The sequence below is a fragment of the Puma concolor genome, chromosome B4 (genome assembly GCF_028749965.1).
Source record: "Puma concolor isolate L17-30 chromosome B4, mPumCon1.1.hap2, whole genome shotgun sequence".
Taxonomy (NCBI): Eukaryota; Metazoa; Chordata; class Mammalia; order Carnivora; family Felidae; genus Puma; species Puma concolor.
In genome coordinates, this window is record NC_141673.1 from 22607665 (window position 1) to 22631743 (window position 24079).

Sequence of the window (24079 nt, forward strand, 5' to 3'; positions counted from 1 at the left end):
ATTGAGCGGATGGGGTCGAACAGCAGGGCCTGAGCCTGTTTGCTCATCATCTCACAGCTGGACTCACAGCTGCCCTAACATCTCCTCCCAAGCGCTCCTGAGCTCTGTGGCTTACTTAAATAGGAAAGAAAAAAAGAAGGAAGGATAGAAGGATGGAAGGGAAGGAGAAAAAGAAAATAAAGAACACATATCCCCCAAAAGCTTTTCTGTTTGGTTCCTTTGTGTCTGGCAAATGACTTCTGGGATAGCCACCTTTATTGGATTGTAGACCTGGCTCTGCCCACCCCTCACCCCTGCCTGCCCCTGAGGACAGTTGCCAACAGTCCTTTCTACTGCTGAAGAAGCATGGAACTGGCTATAATCAACATTTGTATGCTGACCCTGAAAGCAAGCAATAAAACAGTTAACATTTTTTTTTACTATTTCTCACATGCTGGGTTTCTTCTAAGCGCTTCAGATGTGTTCTCATTGTATCTCCCTACCACCTCTAGAAGCTGGGGGCATTAGTACCTTTCTGTTACAGATAAGAGAAACCAAGGTGACAGCTCTTATAAACTCCCTGCAGAGCACAGGTGACCAAGCGAGGGCTGGGGCCCAGAGTGTCCTTCTTACTTACCTACACACAAAGTGAAAATGATAGGCAGAGCCCTGCTGTTGACAGCCCTGCTGTTGACTTTCTGGTTTTCTGGATATTTTAGCATATTCCATCATGAGCTCTTCACATGAAGCAGAAGGTCTCATTATGCCCATTTTACAGAAAGAAGTGATACTCAGAGGAGTTAAATGGCAATGAGTGGCTAACTAGCCAAACTATTAGAAAAGAAGTAATGGACAAGGTTTCTTTTTTGTTTTCAAATTCAAATTTCCCACACAAGACAAAAGTTGGCAAATAACCTATTTGTGTGTGTGCATGTGCATGTGTGTGTTATTTTGTGCTATTTGTAGCTCAGAATCAGAATATTGTGGAACTTTAATTGGATTGATGGTTTTTCATCCTATTAAAGATGGTTGTCACAATTCTGGAAACATCTAGATATCTGGGATTTGGGTTATTTTAATTTTTATCAGAACTGGGAATTAAACACCGAAAGATTGGGCCCTGGACGTGTATCTTTGGGATGTAGCTACATTCAGGGATTCACAGCTCCTTTGTCATCCGGGTTGACACAAGTCTTGTCCTGACTCCTCAGTCAAAAAGTTCTCTTCCCAGGAATGTTTGGATCCGTGACTCTCTCTTGCATGGATGAAAAGTGGGGCCAAAGGCAGAAATCTCCTCCCCCAGGCCTGAGTCTAGTCACTTCTCAGTAAATATTTATTGAGCACCGTGGAAGGCACCGAGGATATAACTAACGATGAAGAAAGCATGAAAATTCGCATCCTCGTGGGCATACACTCTGAGTGTCCTTGGGGACATGCCACGAGAGAAGCGGAAGGTGCAAGAATTGCTCTGCAAGAGAACAAGCCACTGGAGCCACTGTGTTGTACACCTGAAACGAAGGTCACATTGTATGTCAACTATACTTCAATTTTTTTTTTTTTTTAAAGAGAGAGAACAAGCCTCTCTGGGACTCTCTGAGTGGGGCTCCTAACCAATCATCTTTGTGCCCTTGGACACACTTAACATCTCCAGAGTCTTTGTGTTTTCCTTCTACAAAAGAGGTACACAATATGTCTCTGAAAGGACTGTGTGGAAGATGAAAGGAAAGCAGCACATCAAGCTGACAGAGTGCCTGAGACATACAGGGTATGGAGTAAAGGTTAGTTCTCTTGCGTCACAAGAATGTTTTTGTTCCAGTACAGAGGACTTTCCTATCACAGTGCTCAGTTGGTAAGAGATTGGATAACTAGCAAGAAGTCATCGTAATAATTGCCCCCATTTGTCAAGCATTTATCATTCAGGACCAGGTCACATGCCAAGTGTGGCTACTATGTCAACCCATTTTGCAGACTTCTGCTCTGCTTGGGTTCTTCTCTTCCTTCCGAAAGATAAGCAGCACATTCAGGGAAGTCTGTTTCCTGTGTATTTGGTATTTTTTTCCCAAGAGACAATTAGTCATGCCATCAGTATTTGAGATAATTTGGGAAGCACTTTGTCTACACAGCCAAAGATTAATATCTGAATGCTCTATGTTCATTTAAAGCCATTAGATGGGGCACCTGGGTGGTTCAGTCAGTTAAGCATCCGACTTCAGCTCAGGTCATGATCTCACAGTTTGTGGGTTCGAGCCCCACATCCAGCTCTGTGCTGACAGCTCAGAGCCTGGAGCCTGCTTTGGATTCTGTGTCTCCCTCTCTGTCTCTGCCCCTCCCCCAATCACGCCCTGTCTCTGCCCCTCCCCCAATCACGCTCTGTCTCTGTCTTTCTCTCATAAATAAATAAACATTTTTCAAAAAAGCCATTAGAGGGTTTTTTGGTTGTTGTTTTTTGAGGACTTCTTTCCTGACATGTGCATCCTGCAAAAGATTTTGAAACTATGTCTCAGCAATATGCACCATCCATGGATTCTTCCACCTCCAGACAGCTGGATTCCTAGTCTGGAACATGAGGCAAGCCACTCCTGGGACGTTCCAAGCAGCCCACACCTAACACCAGTGTTCCCGTTCCATGCGCAGCCCACACTTGGCGCCTCTCCTCCAGCCCCCTCGGGCCCAGGGTGTGCTCTGCCATGAATTACAGTTTTATTTATCTGAGCCTAGGCCTTTTTCCCTCTAGAATCAGAGCACCCAGAGCTGCTGAAACGTCAATGCAGAATGCATTTTAATCAGTGGTGTGAATGGAGACAAAAGGAGAAGACTTTCAAACTGAGGCATCAGGGGAAGATGTTCTAGCAGCTAAGAGAAGGTGGGCCCTCGGGAATAAAACACCCAAGTGGGATTCAGAGTCCGCTTCTAACTCAGGGGATGCAGAGAAGGCTTCACCTCCTGTAAATGACAGCAGCATTGAGAAGTAATATCCAGAAAGAGAGCTGACTTACAGTCCAGGAGACATAATTTGCTTTACAAAGTTTATGGAAGGAATGAAGATGACAGCTGCCTTTTTCCTACTGGTAGTCGCTGATTGCATTTGGTCGTATTTCATTTTGATTCAGCTCCTTCCTGTCTGTATGATATTACCGTTACATTTTTATGCCATTTCAGATTTTCTTTTGTTGTCACATGTTGGAAATGGATTACATTCTGCTTGTCTGTGAAACCACAGAGATTGTTTTGCAGGGAGATGGTCTCACACTGTGTGGACTGAAGAGTACAAAAGAAATCAGGTGCCAGAAAAGTCTGTTCTTGAGATGAGGTTTATTGTAATGGCTCTAAGAGGGATCAGGGTAATCCATTTGACCCAAAAGCTCATCCTAACCCGTAGTGACAGGAACAGCACAAAACATTACCCGGCTTCTCTGGATGGCTGCCTTGTGGTTACAGATCCTGCTTCTGTAAGAAATCCCTTTTCACAGGAAGTCATATGCAGTTTCTACGTTTATTTTTTCCCTATCTAATCCACCTGTATAACCTCAACTTTCCACATGGGGATTATTCATAAATTCAACAAACGTTTGTGTAGCGCCTCCTATGTGTCTAAGCCAAGTGCTATATAAATATATATAGAAAAAAGCATGCACTCCACCCTTGCTTTAAACCTAGTGGAGAGACCAAGAAATAAAGAGACCATGGAGCCACGGTATGAAATTGCTGCAGCTTTGGTGGAAGCGTAGTGGAGGGGACCTCAACCAGAGAGAGGAGGGTCAGGAGAAACTTTCTGTAGGAAGTGACGCTATAGGGAGAAAGGGAGACAAGGGTGAGCTGGCCAGGCCATACTTCTTCCCAGGAGGAAGGTTGCACCTAGTGGCGAAGGAGGATTGAGAGAATGTTCCAGGCAGAGGAAGCAGCATCCACAAAGGCGCAGGGGCCAGAGAGAACACAGTATGTTCAGTGAATCTCAGGTCACATGGCCAAGCACCGAGCATAGGTGAAGCATGGCAAGAGATGACTCTGGAGCAGTGCACGAGGAGAGGGTCCCTAAAGCCTGCTTGAGGACCGGGCACCTTGTGGAAAAACCATCATAGATACACTGGGGGAGCATCTCACTGGGGAAGCAGTAAGGCCAGGATAGTTGCTTCCTTTGAGCACCATAGAGTGTGGGGGAAGATACTGGCTTTTATGGCTACCAAAGTGACTAATGCTGATGGTGTAAGCTCAGCATGCTTCCAGGCTACCTCCAAGAATATAGACTTACTTTTATGTTTAAGATAAATCTGGTGCAATGCATGCATGGGTAGGCAATGAGAATATTAAAAGATATTTACCCAACCCTTTTACATCATCTACATTACAATTAGCTTTCTGTCAAGATGACCATGGAAACAGAATTCACTAACATATGTACCTCAAGAATTTCTCCAGTTACCCATTTAGCATTTTATTCCTCACTTGCTAATGGGCCAGTTTGTTTCTGTTCTGGTTTGTTGTCAGTGGTCCATAGTTGATATGAAAAAACAACACATTTTGTTTATCTATCAACCAAGTTGACATGACAAGAAGAATGACAGATTTTATTTATATAGAAGAATGCCCCTTCCCTTCCTCCTCACAATGTTGAACCTATACAACCAACACACTTTTTTCCTCACTTGGCTCATATTCTGAGCCATTTGGGTTTTACAGCCAATAAGGAACATCGGCACTCTAATTTGCATGGCTTGTGTCTCCTATTCATCTTGCCTGTGGAGAGCCCATTAGCAGCAGAGGTCACAGAGGCTGGGGTCCCGCAGAGCTGCAGGAAAACCCAGCTGTTATGTTCTTCTCAGGTGAGAGAGGACAGAACCTCTTTGTTATGGTTATTATGGTTAATAAATATTTTCTAATAGGATGAGGGGGGTGAACTACACTCTCCCGAGCATAAAAACTATTACACAGGGCGAGACTGGAGTTGCTTGTATCCTTGAAGGTCTTTGAAAAAGCATATCTTTATGACGACACAGATAAGTCAAGAGTTTGGTGAAAACCCGCAATGTCGTGAATGGCTTTCAGACTGCATTGGAGGTCATGTTGAATGATCTGTTGGTTTTCATGTAAGAACTATGTTGGGTCATTAAATGCAACTGTCTGTGGTCAAGGTTATTATTTTGTACTGTGGCCAAAGAAAGGTCTTTGGGAACATATTCCTATCAAAAATCTCAGTTTGCACATCACATTTCAGAACTCTAAATGAGTCTTGAATGTGTATTACTGTATATAAATAAGATGTAAAGCAAGATTGTTCTGAACAGTTTTTTGGTGGGGAGCGGGAGAGAAGGGAATGTACCTTATTGATTCATGCTTGAGACTGAGAGCCTATACTCTTTGGTTATATATTTTTTTCAATAAACGGGTTTTTTCAGACTGCCAAATTTGTTCCTATTAATCCATTTCCCCCAATATCAAAAAGTCAGTCATTGCCAAATGGCATTATTTGAGCAAAGGATTTTGTGTAAAAGTGTCTGCTCAGTTTTTTTTTTTTTTTTTTAATTTTTTTTTTCAACGTTTATTCATTTTTGGGACAGAGAGAGACAGAGCATGAACGGGGGAGGGGCAGAGAGAGAGGGAGACACAGAATCGGAAACAGGCTCCAGGCTCTGAGCCATCAGCCCAGAGCCCGACACGGGGCTCGAACTCACGGACCGCGAGATCGTGACCTGGCTGAAGTCGGACGCTTAACCGACTGCACCACCCAGGCGCCCCAAGTGTCTGCTCAGTTTTAATGATGAAATTTCATAGTCTTGTGGTTGTAAAGCTGAGTTCCTCCTACTAAAATAAACAACAATTACATAAAATGATCTCTCAGTTTTTCTTTTTGAATAAGGATCATAAGGATAGCTGCTAGCTGTCTTGAGCACTTACTCTGTGCTGCTCACTGTTGAGATGCTTTGCCTGTATCAGCTCATTTGATTCTCCTCCAAACAGTCCTTTGAGCTACGACTTCTGAGTATTCCCACTTCACAGATGAGAAAACAATAATACAGAGGGTTCCAGTAACCCTCCCACACTGCTGGGAAGCGGTAGGGCAGAGTCTGAACTCGGTCCGACTGACCCCACGGTCTGTGCTCTTGCACCATGCCGAGACCAAGTCATCAGTCTTACATTAAGAAAAGGAAACTTCGATATCAGCATAACCACCCCAAAATCTTATTACACCAAGGGATGATTCAAGCAATTTAGAATAAAAGAGAACTGGCACACATTCTTAACCTTTAGAAATTGATACAGCAAATTTGTCTCTCAAAAATCATTACTGTATTTTTAAAAGAAAATTAAATTTAAAATATTGATAGCATTTTAAACATGTGGAAACAGGAAGGTCAGGATTTTTTTTAATCATCTGTCACAGTAGAAAGCTAACCTCAAAATGACATGTTATTTTATGTCACTCTTTTTCAAAGTGTGAATCTCAGATGCTGTGATTTGCAGGAAAAAAAAAAAAAAAAGTGGCATATCAGAACTCAGAAAACCCAAGATTCACTACTGGCTTTTCTGTTAACTCTGGGTGACCTTGAACACATCACCCTCCGAGTCTCCGTTTCCACAAACTTAAAACCTTTTTCTTCCAGTAATCAACAGAGTTTGTGCCAGCTCTAATATTTTATGAATATCTTCAGACTAGAAATTAGTGCAGAACTTTTACATGCTGTCTTCGAATCAAAACTAATTATGTTCTTTTTTAAGATGATTCTTGTGGGTTTTATTTTTTCTCTTGATGAGATCAACAGCTGGGCAGACATTTTTTTTCAAACATTGTTAATTGGTCACATTAACTCTACCATCACAGTAGATCTTTGGTCATTTGCTGGAGATGGTAAGGTCTTCTCTTCCTCCTCCAGAAGACACTGTCAGATCCCGCACATAGTACAGAGCCATATGGGAACCATTAGAACAACAAGCAACAAGGATGTTCCAAGAAGGTCCTCCCAAAATTAGGCTCCAAGAAGGTCCTCCCAGAAAATTGATAAGAGAAATGCCAAAATCAGGATATGAAGCCTGATACAACTATATTAACAACATCTCCACTGAGAACTGGAAATTATGAAATAGCATAACTCCAAAAGAGAAGCTGTGTTAACTTTACTGAGAATTTTACCATAGCTATAGAAATGTAATGAGACTCTAATGTGAAGATATGGGATCCTTCCCACCTAACCTAACCCTGGAAATGAGAGGGGTTGGGAATGGGAGAAACGGTGAAGTGAGTCAGATCTGTCAGTGATCCTTTTTTTCTAATATTTATTTATTTGTGTGAGACAGAGATTTAGAGTGCCAGCAGGGTAGGGGCAGAGAAGGGTGGAGAGAGAATCCCAAGAAGACTCTGCACCATCAGTGTGGAGTCCAACGCAGGGCTCAAACCCATGAACCATGAGATTGTAACTTGAGCTGAAGTCAAGAGTCAGATGTTCAACCAACTGAGCCACCCAGGTGCCCCTGTCAGTAATCCTTTTATGGACTTAAAACCACTCTGTTCCATTGCCCCTTCACCTCTGGAAAAAAATAAAAATAAATAAATAAGTAAACTCATGTCAATGAAAGGGAAATGAAAGCAATTTTCATTGTTAGGCCCTTTAGGGGATAAGCAGCTTGAGGAAGTCTTTGCCAATGCACCATTGACATTGTGGTTTTCTTCTTCCTTTGATAGGCCTACAGCATCCTGCTCTTTCTTTCCCCTTCTAATTCTGTGCACATTTTAAGTGCAGGCTGTAGCATGCTTCTTTATCAAGGTGTAATTAAGACATTAGTATTCATTCAGTTAGCACAAGGTGTGCCTGTATCTCCGAGGAGCAGAGATAGACAACAAAGGGTCAAACTTACTGAAATAAAAGTATGGCATCTTTTCTTAAATTTCAAAGGCCCTGAGTTTGGCATTTATGTGAAGAGCGGACATAGGACAGCATCAGCATACATTGAGAAATCCATGGTCCCTTTCAACTTCCTTTGTTCATAGAATATATTTCAGTGTGTGTGTTCAGCATCCAGGTGTATTAGGACACTCAAGACTGTAAAAACTCATAGGTTTTTAAATCTTCAAGATTGCAGAAATTGCATGCATACATTAACAGAACAGGTTTTCAAAATCATCTTGGAATGAAGGAAAACGTGAGTAGCCTACAAGAAACATATGGTTCGAGCTGTTCATTCCATTTGCATTTGTTTCTGAGAGCTGTGCTTATTGCAGCTTATAAAATCAATTCAATTTAGCTTTTGCTTCTCTGTGCAATCAATTATTTTCTTTGTAATAAAATATGAGCCAAAAATATGGATCTGAAAATGTTTTTATCACAAGTCAAGATGTCAGTATATTGACCTAAATATAAGCAAGACTGAAAAGTCTCCTTACAGAAAATCCAGGATATTAGGGTGCTTTTTCCATTTTGCTTACGCGGATCTTAAGAAAAATGGAATATGTAAATGTCAATTGTTTAGAAGACTACACAGCCTATACTTTTACATCTCCTGGGCTGTATTGATCTAAATGTTGTCTCATACATTATCAATTTGAATTTGGTCAACTACAGTGCATTGCATAAAAGATTTATTTTCCCTATTGTTGCCACTGGAAACATTGAATCAACATCCAAATTATACTTTTCTGATAAAATGCTTAATCTAACAAGTCTTTTCTGTTTGTTGTCATTCATAGCTTTACTTCTGATTCATGATTAATCACAGCTCATGTGTTCAATCGCTATAAACTGTTTGTAATGGCTTCTTTGTAGCTCTTAGGTTTCTCTAATCTCCCCACAGTGAATTATAGTAGAACTCAATTCATTTGTTGGCATTATTAAATAGTTGATTAATGCCAGGTTTTAAATTGTTAGCCTTTTCTTATTTTTATAAAGAACTAAAATCAGGATTTGCTGTTCTTGCCAGAAATCAGTGAAAATTTTCAAAATATTTCTCTTTGAAGCCTTGGGCTCTGATACCCTCACATATGTGAATGTTTTATTGAAGTCATTTTTGGTGGCTTGAGCTCCATTCTTACTTGTCAGGTTAGAAGTTCTGGCATTAGAGCCAAAAGCTCTTCCAGAACCCAGCCCTTCTTTTCTTCAGGAACCAAATTAGTTCACAGGAATGAGAATGTCTTCAGCAAAATGTATCACAACAAACTAGACCCAACATTTTTTAGTAAACAGAAAGTCCACGGAAATATGCATTTACTCACTTGCTGGAGATCCCAGAAAGAGATGATAATCCTACAAGAAGCCAGAGTCTTTTTAATATAATTGGGTAATATATGTTCCCCTCTTATTCCATGGGAAACAGATGCTGCGCAAGACTCACTTCCTGCAGGAAAACTAGCAGAAATGCTAACGCTGCGTTTCGTTAGATCTGCCAGAGAGCCCAGTTAGATCTGCCAGAGAGCCCAGATAGGACATCGCAGTTTTCAGTGTGAAAGAAAAATCCCATCCCTGTTTCGTGGCCGTTTACTGCCGCAGTAGAGGGAAGGTCGGATTCCCTAGCAAGGATTAAGACAGAGTCCAACCCCAAACTGTTCTAGCCTCCCTTCTCAAAGCACTGCTAAAAGAACCCTCTCTTCCATTCAACTGGCCAACTTTTCCTCTAAACACACCATGTACAATCCAGCCACTCTCTTTTACTCTGAACTATGCCTTTTTGTTGATCCTGGAGCTTTCTTTCTCAGGCCCTGGGGATGGAGGGAGGAGTGCAGGGAGAAGGTAGGGGAGTGCCTTGAATTACTAACACTGCCCAAAACTGTCTATGCACCAAACACTGTCAGGAATCTGAATACAACTTAAAGTGTAACTATTGTCAGGTAGGTGGTCTATGATATTTCTTAACATTAAGAGGGGAAAAGACCATAGTGTTACATTACAAAATGTAGCTATAAACTTGTTTACCTACGTTTCCGTTTGAACACTCTCATTTCATGAACCATTCGTTTAACTTTCTGTTTTTAAAATTTGTATGATATTCTCACATATGATGTCCTTACACGTGTCCTCAACTGACTTGCAAATACCTTGAGATCAGAAGCCACACCTTCATTCATTTCCTGTGTACTGATCCCCATAAATAGCTCTTCAGCTTTTATTTTATGCTTACTAACCCTCTACCCTAGTCAGCTTCATTCATCCAATCAATCAGTGGCACTGACTTTCACCACACCAAGACCATGAAGGTAACTAGGCATTTTCTCTTAGAACGTACTGCCAGAGGGTAGGAGGAAACTTTTGGAGGTGATGGATAGGTTTATGGCATAGTTGTGGTGATGATTTCACAAGTGTGTACTTATTTCCAAAGTCATTAAGTTATGTACATTAAATAAGCACAGATTTTTGTATGTCAATCATGCTTTCGATAACGTAGCTTAAAAAGAAAGAACTTACAGTTTCTCTATCTCTAGACATAACCAAGTAGCACCTAGACTTACCTGTGCAGAGAAACATGTGTCTCTCCTTCACTCCAAAGCTAACCATTCTGTCTGTGCCCCAGGCCCATCCCCATTCTCCCTCTCCAAAATCAATCTGTTCTTCTCTCCTTGTAGCCTCATGGCTTCCTGCAGTGTCACCCCATCTCCCCGTGGTTGAGATCACTGTGCTTCTGCAGTATCACAATAACGGCAATTGTCTAGGCCTGGCTCACAGTATATCCCATTTCTGACTCATGCAGGTGTGTCAGTACTTAACATGCATCCCTTTTCCCTGTGGACATCCTATTTCACCTCCAAAACCTAGCTTAACATATCCTTGCCTCCAAATGTCCTTGGTCCTCTCAGAAAACTACTTTCCATTCTGTGCTCCCAAGACCTGTTGTCTTTGAATGTAGTACCAATCACAGCCTGACAGGGTGGTGTGTTAGGTACACACATGCTTCCCCATTAGATTGAGAACTCATTGCATGCAAGGGTTATGTCACCATGACTCATTCTATCTCCATTGCATGGCTTTCTCATATAATTGACATTTAACAAATGTTTGTGGAATAATGATGCTTTCTTTCCTCTCACCAGGTAGGACTTGATAAAAGTAAATACTCATGTCATATCATGTCATTTGTGTTCTCAGACAGACTTTTTCTCTGGATAATGTGCCTTCCCAATGGTTCTTCTAGACATAGAAGCAAATATGCTTTAATAAGTCTTTTGGCTTTTCTTCTTTGTCCCTAGCTAGTTGCAATCATCTGTCCTCCTAGGCTCACAGAGATTATTCAGTATCTGCCTGTGGCTACCCTTCCCCTTATCCTCATCTTACACCACCCGACCCCATGCAACCTCTAGAAGAAAGAAGCAAATAATTGCACTGGCCACTGACCTCACAGTCATATTCAGTAGTAAAGCATAAGGAAAGGACAATATTTATTAATCCTGCACCAAACACATGCACGCATGTGCATGTTACACACACACATATAAATCATCTTGTTTTGTTAACATCAGTTTATATACATATAGTCAATACACTATGTGCTTTCAGTAGATCTATGAAGGAGGTATTACTATCATGTCCATTTCACAGATGCAGAAATGGAAGCTGGGAAAGGTGAATATCTTCCCCGAGATCCAGCTCTGAATATTGGAGCTAGGAATTAAACTCAGGTCTGCCTTGCATCAAAGCCAATTCATTCTGTTATGCAAACTGCTTCAAAAATAGGGGAAATCGATTAATATTAATGATTGTATGGCTTGTATGTGTGACTGTGTAGATTATTCATAGCTACACTGTATATACATCATAAAAATATAAATTATTTATTAAGCCATGATGTATAAGACCTCACATATGTTCCTAACTGCTGATATATGCACCTCACAGAAGAACATTATTCACTGGGGAGTTATTTATGTTTGTAACCTTCCTCTTAGAGGACACTCCATGATTCAGATAAGAAAATCAAGGCCCAGAGAAGAGCAGACCCTTCCCAAAGGACAGAATTCTAGAGTTCCAGAGCATCACCCCATCCTGGACTTCAAAGTATAGGTCTGACTAACTGCGCTTTTTGAAGAAACACAATACATCAACCAGTTTGTCTTTCAGGAACAAAGTCGACACTCCCCATAAGGATCCCAAACAACAGAGTTATTTGGAAGGGACACCACGCTCATACGACAATGCCAGTTGTAAAGAGAAGACGGGAAAGACAGCAAAGGCATTTTGCAGATCAAAAATATTTGAAGACCTTGTCTCTGAAAAACTCACGGGCTGAGAGCCAGTTTTGAATTCCATATTCCCCCCTTCCCAAACTTTTCATACTGATTATATATTTATATAAGCAGTCCAAGATTTTAAGCCACTAGAATCCTAGAAATTATATACAGGTAGAATTATGGAGAAAAAAAACTGATTATTTTAGCTTTCCTTAATTTTCTTCATCTAGCAATACTCTACTTACTGAGCACCAGCTATGTGCTAGGTATTTCATATAGTTTGGGTGAAGAACGAGAAGCAATAATTTTCAACATCAAAAAATTAAATATGTTCCAAAATATGCTTCTACTTTCAAAAATTGATGAATAATCACATTAAGCAGCAATAAATGACGTGTGGGGATATTTAAGGCACTGAAGCCCTTCGGAATGAGCAGATCAGCAAAATGCAACACCAGAAGAACAGGTTTGGGTACTATAAATATGGCTACTGCATATTTCACCTCTCTTGACAACCATAGCAAGGATGTAGAATTCATGTACCTATCTTTAGAATTGTCAGAGAAGGTATTTACTGAAAAATAAGTAATTTGCAAGGAGGGAGTCTGTAAAGAGATTGTTTCTAAAGGGTAAGAACTGTTTAGTAGGATTGAAATAACTCAGTGGGAAATGGGTGAAATCCTCAATGACTATCACTTTAGTTAACACTGAGGAAGTAAAACAATTGTTCCCCTCATTCTGTTTCCAAATGGAAAATGCACCCCATCACTTTTAAGCCACCATTTTTACAACGCTCTTGTGCCATCCGAAGCGTATTCCTGATTTCTAAAAGGCGTGTCAGAAATACGTAAGAAAAGCCACTGCAGTATGGAACTTAGAATTCTGTTCTAAACAGTCACCTGGCTTTGGCTCCATGGTAAAGAATGTGCAAGTGTTGAAATCTAACAGACCTCGTTGCTTGCATAACCTCCCCGAACCTGTTTCCTCATTTGTGAAATAGGGGATAATATCACTTTCCATACAGGTTGTAAGGATCTGATGTGATAAATTATGCATAAAGCCTGGCCTGTAAACTAGTTTTATATGGCTTTCCAGCCCTATCACTACATATCATCTACTCATTTTAAGTCTTAACAATGTATTTCGGTGGTAGAAGTACAGGGAACAAATGCAGTTAAAGCACCTCTCCTGCCCTAAAATATGTAAATTGTTTCCTACAGTACCGTTTCCTGGAGTAGTTTCTCTTCCCACCCCCTGACACATTCCTGATTCCCCTGGCAGTCACACCACCCACTGAATGGTTCAAACACTTTCCTGGTCTACTTTGAGCAACTGTGAGTCCTTCTGTCTGCACAATTATTTTTACATGCCATACATATTTAATTAGGAGAGCACGGAAACTACTCCAGGGCTGAGGAATAGTGATGTTTGTGTGCTTCTCCTGTGGGGCTTGCGTGTGGACCAGTTTGGTTGACGTGTCTTGCTGATGAGACCAAAGAGGTGGCTTCCATCCACATATGAGCAAACCCGTCGCTTCATTCCTGGACCCGGATCGTAACTCAGCCTGCGCGTGGAATGAGATCCGCCAGGTGTTAGGTCTTCTGTCTTCCCGTCACTTGTCTTCACCATCCCCAGGTTGGCATTATCTGTTCGTTAGAACAACAAATAGGTTCTACCAGCCTGCAACATGCCAAGCCAACATGCTAGCATGCCAACATGCTAGGTGCTGGGCTGAATCAAGTCGACATGTACCCCTGCCCTCGTGGGGCCTGCAATCTAGTTTGAGAGGGAGACAACAGATAAGTGGACAAGCAAATATAAATTCTAAAAAGAACCATGTGAGAAATGAACAGAGTATGGTAAGGGGAGTGGAGGAAGGACCTACTTAAAGAGGGTGGCCATGAAAGGCCCCTCTGATGAAGCATATCTGGCTGAGTCCTGAGTGTATAGAAGGACCCAGCACTGGGAAGCGTGTAAACAGTGTAAGTTTCAGCGACACACAGGGAGCCCTCCATGCTGGGTGCTGTGGCTACTGCAAGACGTGAGAACGTGGCCTCTGCTCAACGATAGGACCAAGACACATTACCATACTCTCCCTGGGTCCTTGGTGGTATCGAAAAGCTTCGCCCAGCACAAGGAGAAAGCACATCCCACCCAGTGACCACTGGTGGGGTCACTCTCCATCCAGTGACCACCCCACCCAGTCCCCAAGGGAATTTTGTAGACACAAGTGGTATGAATGTAGGCTTATTCAAGAACCACACCTCTCTGAAAAAGCATTGGAAGCAGTAAAGTTGTAAACTGTGACTTTGGAAGGCAAAATTCATTCTTTCCCATACTTCACATCCAGATCTTCATGTTTTAGGTAAATTGACCCAGAAAGACAGAAAAACAACTCAATAAGCTCTCTCAAGCATGGTTGAAAAGATGCCTTTGCCGGTCAAATGGTCCTAATACAGTATCCAGCTCCTATCACCTTTTGCACTTTTCTAGAATTCCTTAACGAGAATCTGACATATTTTCCTCTTGTTTTTTTTCTTTTTTTTTCTTTTTTTTCAATATATGAAATTTATTGTCAAATTGGTTTCCATACAACACCCAGTGCTCATCCCAAAAGGTGCCCTCCTCAATACCCATCACCCACCCTCCCCTCCCTTCCACCCCCCATCAACCCTCAGTTTGTTCTCAGTTTTTAAGAGTCTCTTATGCTTTGGCTCTCTCCCACTCTAACCTCTTTTCCTCTTGTTTTTTTTTTCTATCACTTTGTTTTTATAGAATGGTTTATATTTTTCAAAAGACTTTCACATCTTTTTTGGTTCCTCATAAAAACTCTGTGAATGAAGAAGACAGGTTTGAAGCATTAATGAAGCAGAAAGTTAACAGAACTTCTGCTTTGGTTTCTTTGCAAAGTATCCCCCCTCCCCAGCCATGAGTTTTCTGTGGAATACAGAATATACCTTTTTTGTTTTTTAATATAGAATATGTCTTACTCCAAATGTTCATTTTAACAGGGTAGGCAATATGATGGAGTGATGAAAGATACAGGCTTTGTGACGAAAAGGGATGGGTGTGTGTGTGCACGCGTGTGCATGTTTAATCAGGGCGCTGCCCCCCAATTAATATGCCATCTTAAGCCTCAGCTTCCGCCACTCACACCCTGCCCCCCTACCCCTGTAAACAGTGATAACAACACCAAACTTGAAAAGGGTTTTTGGGCAGTAAATGAGGTAACAAGGAAAGCACCCAGCTCAGTGCCTGTGTGAAGGTGCTTTGCCCTCCCTTGGCCACTTTCTTTTTCCTCAACACTCAGGAGAGGCTGAGCCCAGCAGCTGCGTAGAGTAGTACTCACAGAGACTTGCCTTCCCCGCCAAACCCGTTCCTCCGCCTTTCTGCAACACCATTCTCCCAAGCCCAGTTTTCTGGAGTCATCCTTAAAAAACCTCCCTCTCCTTTACCACCTACAAATGATACTCACCATCCCTGCCCTTTCTGCTGCCTAGACAATTCTCAGATCCGCCCCTTCCTCTCATTGCCATTCATTTATTCATTCAATGACTGTTGAGTACCTACTACCTGCAGCCACTACACTGGACTCTGGGAAAACAGGAGGGAACAAGCCTGAATTCCTGGCACTCATCCTCACTCAAATTATTTCAGTTTACTCGCCTACAGACAGTGGCTCCTTACTCCAGTCCATTCTCAGTATTGACATCAAAATTATTGTCCTAAGCAATACTGATCTCTGATCTCCTCAATTCTGATATCATCCTTTGCCTTCTTTACAACCGTGACTGGTTTCCCAAAGATTTCAACGTGGTAAAAATGGCCCATATTTACTGAGCCTCTACAATGGGCCAGGCGCTGTTTTAAGCACTTTACATGTATTGTCTAATTCGGTTGGAAGACCAAATGCCTTTAGAATACCCTTAAATCTGGCCACAGCCCACCCCCACCACTTCCTCCCCTGCCACTCACACATCCAGTTCTTCTTACCAAAATCAATCAGATGTTAAAACCATACACAGACATGTCATGTTCTTATGTTCTTGCATGCCTCTGAGCTTTTGCATGGTATTTCCTCTGCCTGGAATTCCCTTCCCTTAGTTTTCTGCCTGGAAATCCAACTCATCCCTGAAAGTCTTCCTCCGACACCATGAAATCATCTGCAGCTCCCCCTGGATCAGGTCACTTCTGACCCTCTGCTTTCATAACACTGTGTGTGCCCTACACAACCTTGCATCACTGACACAGTCAACCCTGGATGCGGATTTCTGATGAGTACCTGAACACTACAGGCTGCATTGTTGGGGTCTCACACCACAACGTGACTCTCAGAACAGAACTGCCAGTATAGACCTGGAAGTGCAGGAGTGTAACAATTCTATCAAGGGCACAGGCACCAACTTTTATAAAACGTGCCGTGACTCCTTCATAAGCTTTCTTTCTTTCGTGTTTTGCACTTTAAGTAGCAAAAGTAGTAGAACTCCATGCTTGGTTAACATTGTTCCCTTATTCCATGGAAGGTTAGGTCTTGGCTAGCCTGGGTGCTATGAAAATGGGGGCATCGGCAAGCCAGGCAGAGAGAGCTGGAGAGAAGCTTTGTTTTTCCCCTAAAATGTTGCCTCTCTGGTGTCCATCACTGCCGTTATGTGGAAGATAACTTACAAGCCTCCAAAGGAAGCCTCCTGCCTAAATTTAATCAAAGATCAAACTGACCTCTTGGAAAAGGAGTATTTGCTAAAGGAAGACCAGGCACTTATAATATTTGATGTTTAATGCCCAATTATCCATCTCCCCAAAAGTCACCAGTTCTGGGAAATATGACAGTCATCAGGAAGTATGGCAATGAGAAGCTCTTCTATTTCCTGAGATGAAATTCAGCAAAGACATAAGCAACAAAAGATGTTTAATGCTGACCTTTTGGAAATTGATTTTTTTTTCATTTAATTAAGATAGGGTTCTAAATAGTAAGTATGTCATGGAGTGTCTGTCTGTCTCATTTGGAAGTCCAGTAAATTTTCTGAAGGCATGAAGATTTAATCATCAAGTAAACTGAACTAATCAGACAAAGCTCATTTGTTCTGTTGTCTTCGTGATGCGTTCAGATTCCCCGGCTTCCTAATAAATTGCTTGGCGGTCAATCCAAATTAACCAGAGACATACATCTGTTTGACCTTGCATATAGACAAGATATTAGCCATGAAGCCATTACAAGTAATATATTCAACTTCTAACTTTAAACACTCTTGAATTTAAGCCCTTTTATATTGAGATGAATAGTTTATAGAACCTTTTCTCCCTGCAAAAATCCTCATAAATGAGGGCATTGTTACTATTTTAAAATTAAACCCATCTCCTTCAGTTTCTACATGACTAGAGCTTTTGCAAATAGCCATGTAAATGATTACAAAATAGAAAAAAAAAATGTTTGAAAAGTTGCATTTTATTAAATTTCTAGCTAGATGTGATTATTTTTTCTCTCAAATTCACAATTTAAATTATTCAGTTTTTGGTTTGCCCAAATGCAGTCTTTTTTTAGGAAACAAAAAATAAGCTACACTTATGTAAGATTCAAGTGCTTCATAAACCACTATGTTAATAATACTTGTTTTTTAAATGTTGTGTGTGGAAAGGTAGCGTCTCTTTTCTCCCAGCCTCCTCAATTAGCATTTCTCATACGTGACATTTTCCTAAGAGACACTGCAGTTAAGGAGCGAAGAATCCTGCAATGATTTTTACGTCTGCTCATCGTTTTCCCTCAGGGAGCCTTCAACATGTTCTGTCCATGTTCATGAGATATAAATCTCATTTTTTATGAATCTTGGTAAGAGAAGAGATTAAACCTAAATAAAAACAAATACTGGGGCAAGGAAGCCCCTTTCATCTCAAAGAATTAAAATATGACAGGCTCCTGGGTGGCTCAGTCAGTTAAGCATCCAACTTCAGCTCAGGTTATGATCTTGTGGTTTGTGAGTTTGAGCCCCGTCAGGCTCTGTGCTGACAGTTCAGAGCCTGGAGCCTGCTTCAGAGTCTGTGTCTCCCTTTCTCTCACCCCCTCCCCTGCTCGCTCTCTCTCTCACTCTGTCTCCCTCAAAAGTAAACATTAAAAAATTTTTAAAAAGAAAAAGAATTAAAATACGAGGTTTTAATAGTTGAAACATCTTGCCTGAAATAAAGTTGGGAAATTCCTGTAAAAGTTGAGATTAGAAAACAATCATTTTTTATAGACTAGAAGTGAACTTTGGCATTTAAAGTCTTCACCAAAAATCCTAAATTACTTGAATCCTCTAAAGATTGAACCAGGGATTTCAGGAAGATTTAATTTAAGCATGGTCGGAAAAAAAAGGTGACATCAATACATATGATAATAACATTGAGGCATTTTCATCATTAATTATGCATTTCATGGATTTCAAGTGTCCACTGTGTGAATAACATATTAATTAATTAATGATACGCCCATACTCTCATCATTCTAGGGCAGCATAAGAATAAATTACCAATTTTTCATCATATATAGTTTTTGTGTCCAGCTTAATCTTGTAATTATGTTGAAGTAAAAAATGAGTAATTCCTCACTGTGTGAAGGACATTATATGTAGGTAATGAGTTCAGTGACAATTGTACATTAAACTATTTTATACCAAATACTAAATCACTGTTTATTGCTTGATTTTCATTGGAGGCTTATAAATTATAATGAATTATACTGGCAAGTGGGGATATTACTTTTGCATTTGATAGTTCATCATCTAGTTTTTAGAAAGCATTGTTCTTCTTTTTTGCTTTTTTGTCTTGAGCTCATAAAATTGATCAACAAGCTTACAAACCTTATACAAAATAAATATACTGTAGTTCATTTTTTATACAGTATACCAGGTAGATTTTTTTTTCTTGGCGCATCACTAATTTGATGCTATCATTTAAAGGTCTGTTGCTGTTATTCGTTTTGAGATGTCTTTGTTTTAGTCTGGTCTGGTTTAGTTTTGAACCACCTTCTAATATACTACCTGCTAGGAATACAAAGAGAATAAGGCTTATTGCTGCCTTCAAGGAGATTTTTGCCTAAAGGAAACACGTAAACACCTAGCTGTAGCTCAATAAGATAGGTGACAGGGAATAGATGACAAGGGTATTGGTAGAAGTTTCATCTTTCACAAAAGTAGTATTTGACTTGATCTTGAAATATTGAAAGATGTGTAGGGGTTCACCAGATAAAGAAGAGGTGACAGGCATTCAAAAAGAAGGTGTAGCTCATATGCCTTAAAAACCTGAAGGTAGTGTCCCACTTTATCACAGATTAAATGCTCTAATCCCCAAAGAATCCTCCATCCCCAGAAACATCACTTCTTTACATATCTTTACAGACAGCGTACAGCAAAGGTTCTCAGCTTATCCACGGCATGGTCAGCCTGGGCACTCACCATGACCGTTCCTCTTTGTGCCGTATGGGAGGACAGGACCAGCACCATCAGCAGCTAATGACTCCATCTTTTGAATGACTCTCTGTTCTCCAGCCTTGCTGATCATGGCTGGCCTAGGCAGGGAGAAAATTAAAAGGAGTTTGCCACCCCCCAAAGGGTGATTTTTTTACAGTAAACACTCCATTAACTGGAACTTTTAGATAGCTGATATTGTCAGCCCTTGCTTTCAGTGTGAGAGACAGTGACAAACAATGACTCCTAGGCATGTATTAAAAAGAGCAAAACCTTCTGGGATGTTGCTGGGGCCAGTGTGCATTCCTCAGCCACCTTCTGTGGCAGCACTGTGGCCCAGTGACAAATTGTCTTCACAGAGCCTAACTCAGACACCATGCAATATTCCAAATATCCACAAAACAGTTAAGGACAATCAATAAACTGCACTTAGGCAAGGGAGGAAAAGACTGTGTTTATATATATGTATTAGACATAGATAGATTATATATATATATTACATATAATATATATTTTATGTAATATTTAGAATTCTTCCTAAATATTTTATATACTATATATATTGGATATATATATACACATATATATTTAGGAAGAATATATGTTATATATTATGTAATATTTGGAATTACAAATATTATATAATGTATATAAAACATTGTGTGTGTGTATGTGTGTATATAGATAGATGAATTCCAATAGGGATTCCAACAACGGTGAGGAAAAAAGTATCATTTGGCAATAAGGTACACTAATTTAAAAAATTGAATTAAGTGAAAATTTTGTATATTCTATATGCATATCATTTTACCAAGGTTACTTAACACACCACCTCATTATCTAAAGGTAATTGCGGCTTTATCTTGTAAATATTGCAGTATTGAACCACTAATGCAGCCCTTGGAAATTACCTTAATTAAAAAAAAAAAATGTTTTCATTATGTGGGAATCATTACTGGCTGACACAGGTTTCCAACTGCCCTCAAATTTCCCACTACCTTTTACTGGCCCAAGCTTCTGCTTCTGGCATTAAGGGTTTTGGAACAAGAGTGAGAGAGTGAAAGGAATAGAAGAAAAATAGAATTGTTCCTGTGGTGGGTATATGAATGGATAGACTTGAAAAGACTAAGACAAACCATAGGGCCCATACTGTAATAAATAAAATACCAGTCACTTAGAGAAGCTCACAACCTTATGGCTAAATGAGTCTCTGAGAAAAGATCAACAACTTTTGAGCAGATGTGGGACAAGCACCATGCTAGGCACTTCTATTAAAATTATCTCACTTGGGCCTCATGACAATTCTGGGGGAGAAATGGCAGCCCGATAGAGTGAATATAAGGAGCATGAATTTTTGAAGTTAGAACTGGATTCAGATCCTGGCTTTGTCACCTACTTTGGCAAGTTCTTAAAATTCCTCAGCCTCAGTTTATTCATTTCTAAAATGAAGATAATTACCAACCTTGTAAGACTGAAATGGTAAGGTAAATGGGCTGGTCTGTATTATATGTGTGTTCTCTGACCCTCAATCTTGTGTTTTCTACCAAACCTCCTCTTGTGTTCAGCTGAAAACTCAGATATTTCTTTGAACTGTGAAAAAGTGTTATCTTCCCCCATCTTGAACTTGCACAGTTGATTTCTTTTGGAACCTTAATGTAGAACATTACATTTGTCCCTGTTAAGTTGCACCTTTTTTATGTCAGCATGGCCTTTGAGCCTGTTGAGGGAATTTTGAATTTTGCATCAGTCTATTACTGTATTAAATATCCTTCATGGCTTTATGGCATTGAGAAATCTGATAAACGTTCCTCGTATGTCTACATTGGTGCCATTAATAAAAATATTGAATAGAGCAGAATCCAGGGGCAGAGCCCTGTGGCATTCAATCAGAGGTCCCCCTACAGACTGTGACAGAGTCATTCATCATGTCTCTTGGGTGTATATGTACAACCAGCTGTGAATCCACTTAATTTTTCTCTCATAGAGCCCACCATCTTATAGATAATGAAAGACTTCATCAAGTGCTTTATTGAAATCAAAGACACTGTGTCCGTGGCATTCTTCTGGTCTGTCAACCTCATACTAATAACCCTGTCAAAAGGGGGAAATTAAAATAGTGCAGCAAAAACTTATTTTCAATGAAACCAATGAGGTTTGGAAAGAAGAGTGGCTGATGGCTCAGGGGTGGGTCCCAGAGGAAGGACACCTGGCCAGCTGCTGCATGCTTCTAGCTGTGGCGTTGCACTGAGGAACTGACCACATGCCAGGAGCCGGCTCAGAAACTGGAATTAATCAAACGCTAAACAAAGTTAGTATTTATTGAGATGCTTTTTTTTTAATTTTTTTAATGTTTTTTTATTTTTGAGACAGAGAGAGACAGAGCATGAGCAGGGGAGGGGCAGAGAGAGGGGGAGACGCAGAATCTGAAGCGGGCTCCACGCTCTGAGCTGTCAGCCCAGAGCCCGACGCGTGGCTCAAACTCACGGAGTGTGAGATCATGACCTGAGCTGAAGTCAGATGCTCAACTGACTGAGCCACCCAGGCACCCCTATTGAGATGCTTTTTATGCCAGACACTGCACTACATGCTTTTCATATATCTCGTTTAATTCCTATATTAAGAGGTAAATACTATTTTTAACCGTATTATTTTGACAAGTTAGTTAAAGCTGAAGGGGTTGAATAGTTGACCCAAAGTCGTAGATAGAAAGTGCCAGAATCAAGGCGCACACCCACATCACCCTGACATCCAATCTTGGCTCTTAATCACTGTGCCCTCTTGAGCAGATTCCTGTGCCTCAGTGGTGGTGATAATTGATGAGAGAACAAAATTTCCAATCTGTTAACCGATGGTGGGAAGAATTCTCTATGATCAAAGTCTCCCCACCACCTATCTTCAGCCCTTCCTTTCCTGGTATCTGGGCATCAAGAAAATGAATTCTGTATATAATTAATTATTTATTTATTTTGAGAGAGAGCAAGCACAGGATGGGGTAGGAGCAGAAAGAAGAAGAGACAGAGACCCAAGCAGGCTCTGCACCATCAGCGCAGAGCCCGATGTGGGGCTTGAACTCACAAACCGTGAGATCATGACCTGAGCTGAGACCAAGAGTCAGATGCTTAACCAGGTGCCCGAGAAAACGGATTCTGATTGTGCTTCCTGGTGCATGTGGAGTTGGAGGAAAGGGAGTTTTGAAGGATAGCTCAAGTGATCAAACACGAGGTCTGATGAAATAGCCTCCATCCAGTGGCAGAGAATACCTCTTAGGTAATCAAGGAGCCTGCCTTCTCTGGAGTCAAGCCCTCTCTCCCAACAGTGCTGTCAAGGCTGGGCTTTCTAGTTGTCTTTTGTCCATTGTTTCACTGTTTGAATCTGCCGTCTATGCTTGTTTCCATGCCCGCCCTAATCTGGCACACACCTTCTTTGTTTAGCTGGGTTTCAGTACCAATGATTAAATGATAGTCCAGTTGCCAGTCTATTTCATTGGCTCTTTCTGGGCCAGAAAGCCATTCTGTCTCCATTCACACTGTTGGTGTGATTGAGTGCTTAGAATGCAAGCCTGGTCCCAAGTGCTTGAGGGAATCTCATTATCACCACCTGTTACCCCTACAGAATCTATTTGGGTTCCTAGTGATCACTGCCTTCTTTTCATACCTGCACAAACTCTTGTGGTAACCATTTAGAAAGCATGAGCACTTTTACCAAGCTGTCATGACTAGGAGAATTAAGACTCTTAAAACATATGTATGGTAAGTCATAAGTACTAGTGTACTAAACACATATAACAAAGAATATCCTACTCACCAAGCAGCCTATAGGACCAGCCTTGTGGTCACATTTCCTTTGAAATATACTGGACAGCATGCAGTTTCTGTGTTGCCTACCCTTTAGTCTAACTGGTAACTAGTCTGTTCCAGAAGAACAGTGGTTTCTGTCTGGTGCATTCTGAATTACAGCCTTCAGGAATGGCTTTATTTATATTACACTTATTGAATACTGAATACTGACTGCTTTCTCCCAGTGTTTTTCTTTTTTTAACACCTTTATTGAAATATAATTACAGATCATAAAAGTCACCCATTGGAAGTATACCTTGCAATGAGTTTTAGTAAATTTATACAATTGTCCAACCATCAATGCAATCCAGTTTTAGAATATTTTCATCACTCTAGAAGGTTCTTTCACGGCCATTGCTGTCATCTTCACTCCTGTTCCTATCATAGGCAACCACTGATCTGCTTTTTTTAGAAACATTATATAAGTGGAGTCATACAACATGTATGCCTTCTTTCACTTAGCATAATGTTTTTTGAGGTTCATCCATACTGTAGCATTATCTGTAGTCTTTTCCTTTTCATTATTGAGTAGTATTCCATTGCATGAATATACTAGATATTACTTACCTGTTGGCTACTTGATGGAATATTTGGATTGCTGGGTTTAGCTATTATGAATAATGCTGGTTAAATTTTCATTTACAAATCTTTGTGTGTACATGTCATTTTCTTTCTCTTGGACTGCT

The 24079-nt window shown here is 40.6% G+C and overlaps 2 protein-coding genes across 18 annotated transcripts in view; one reads left to right on the plus strand and one right to left on the minus strand.

Annotated features, from left to right (window-relative positions):
• ANKS1B (ankyrin repeat and sterile alpha motif domain containing 1B) overlaps positions 1–24079 on the plus strand; it is a 1105230-nt gene that overhangs the window by 984705 nt on the left and 96446 nt on the right. The window lies entirely within an intron of this gene.
• Positions 7211–24079, minus strand: part of LOC147578960 (uncharacterized) — a 40729-nt gene continuing 23860 nt past the window's right edge. The window contains exons 3-4 of one of the 2 annotated variants that reach the window (XR_015253405.1): positions 19546–19658; positions 7211–7499 (exon numbers count right to left, since the gene is read on the minus strand). Coding sequence is in view for 1 of the 2 variants with exons in the window: in XM_086712578.1 (XP_086568704.1) it covers positions 13505–13767; positions 19546–19651 (369 nt within the window). In the remaining variant the exon portion in view is untranslated. Of the gene's footprint in view, positions 7500–12428; positions 13768–19545; positions 19659–24079 lie in introns of those variants that run through there. The other variant, XM_086712578.1, reaches the window with a different exon arrangement.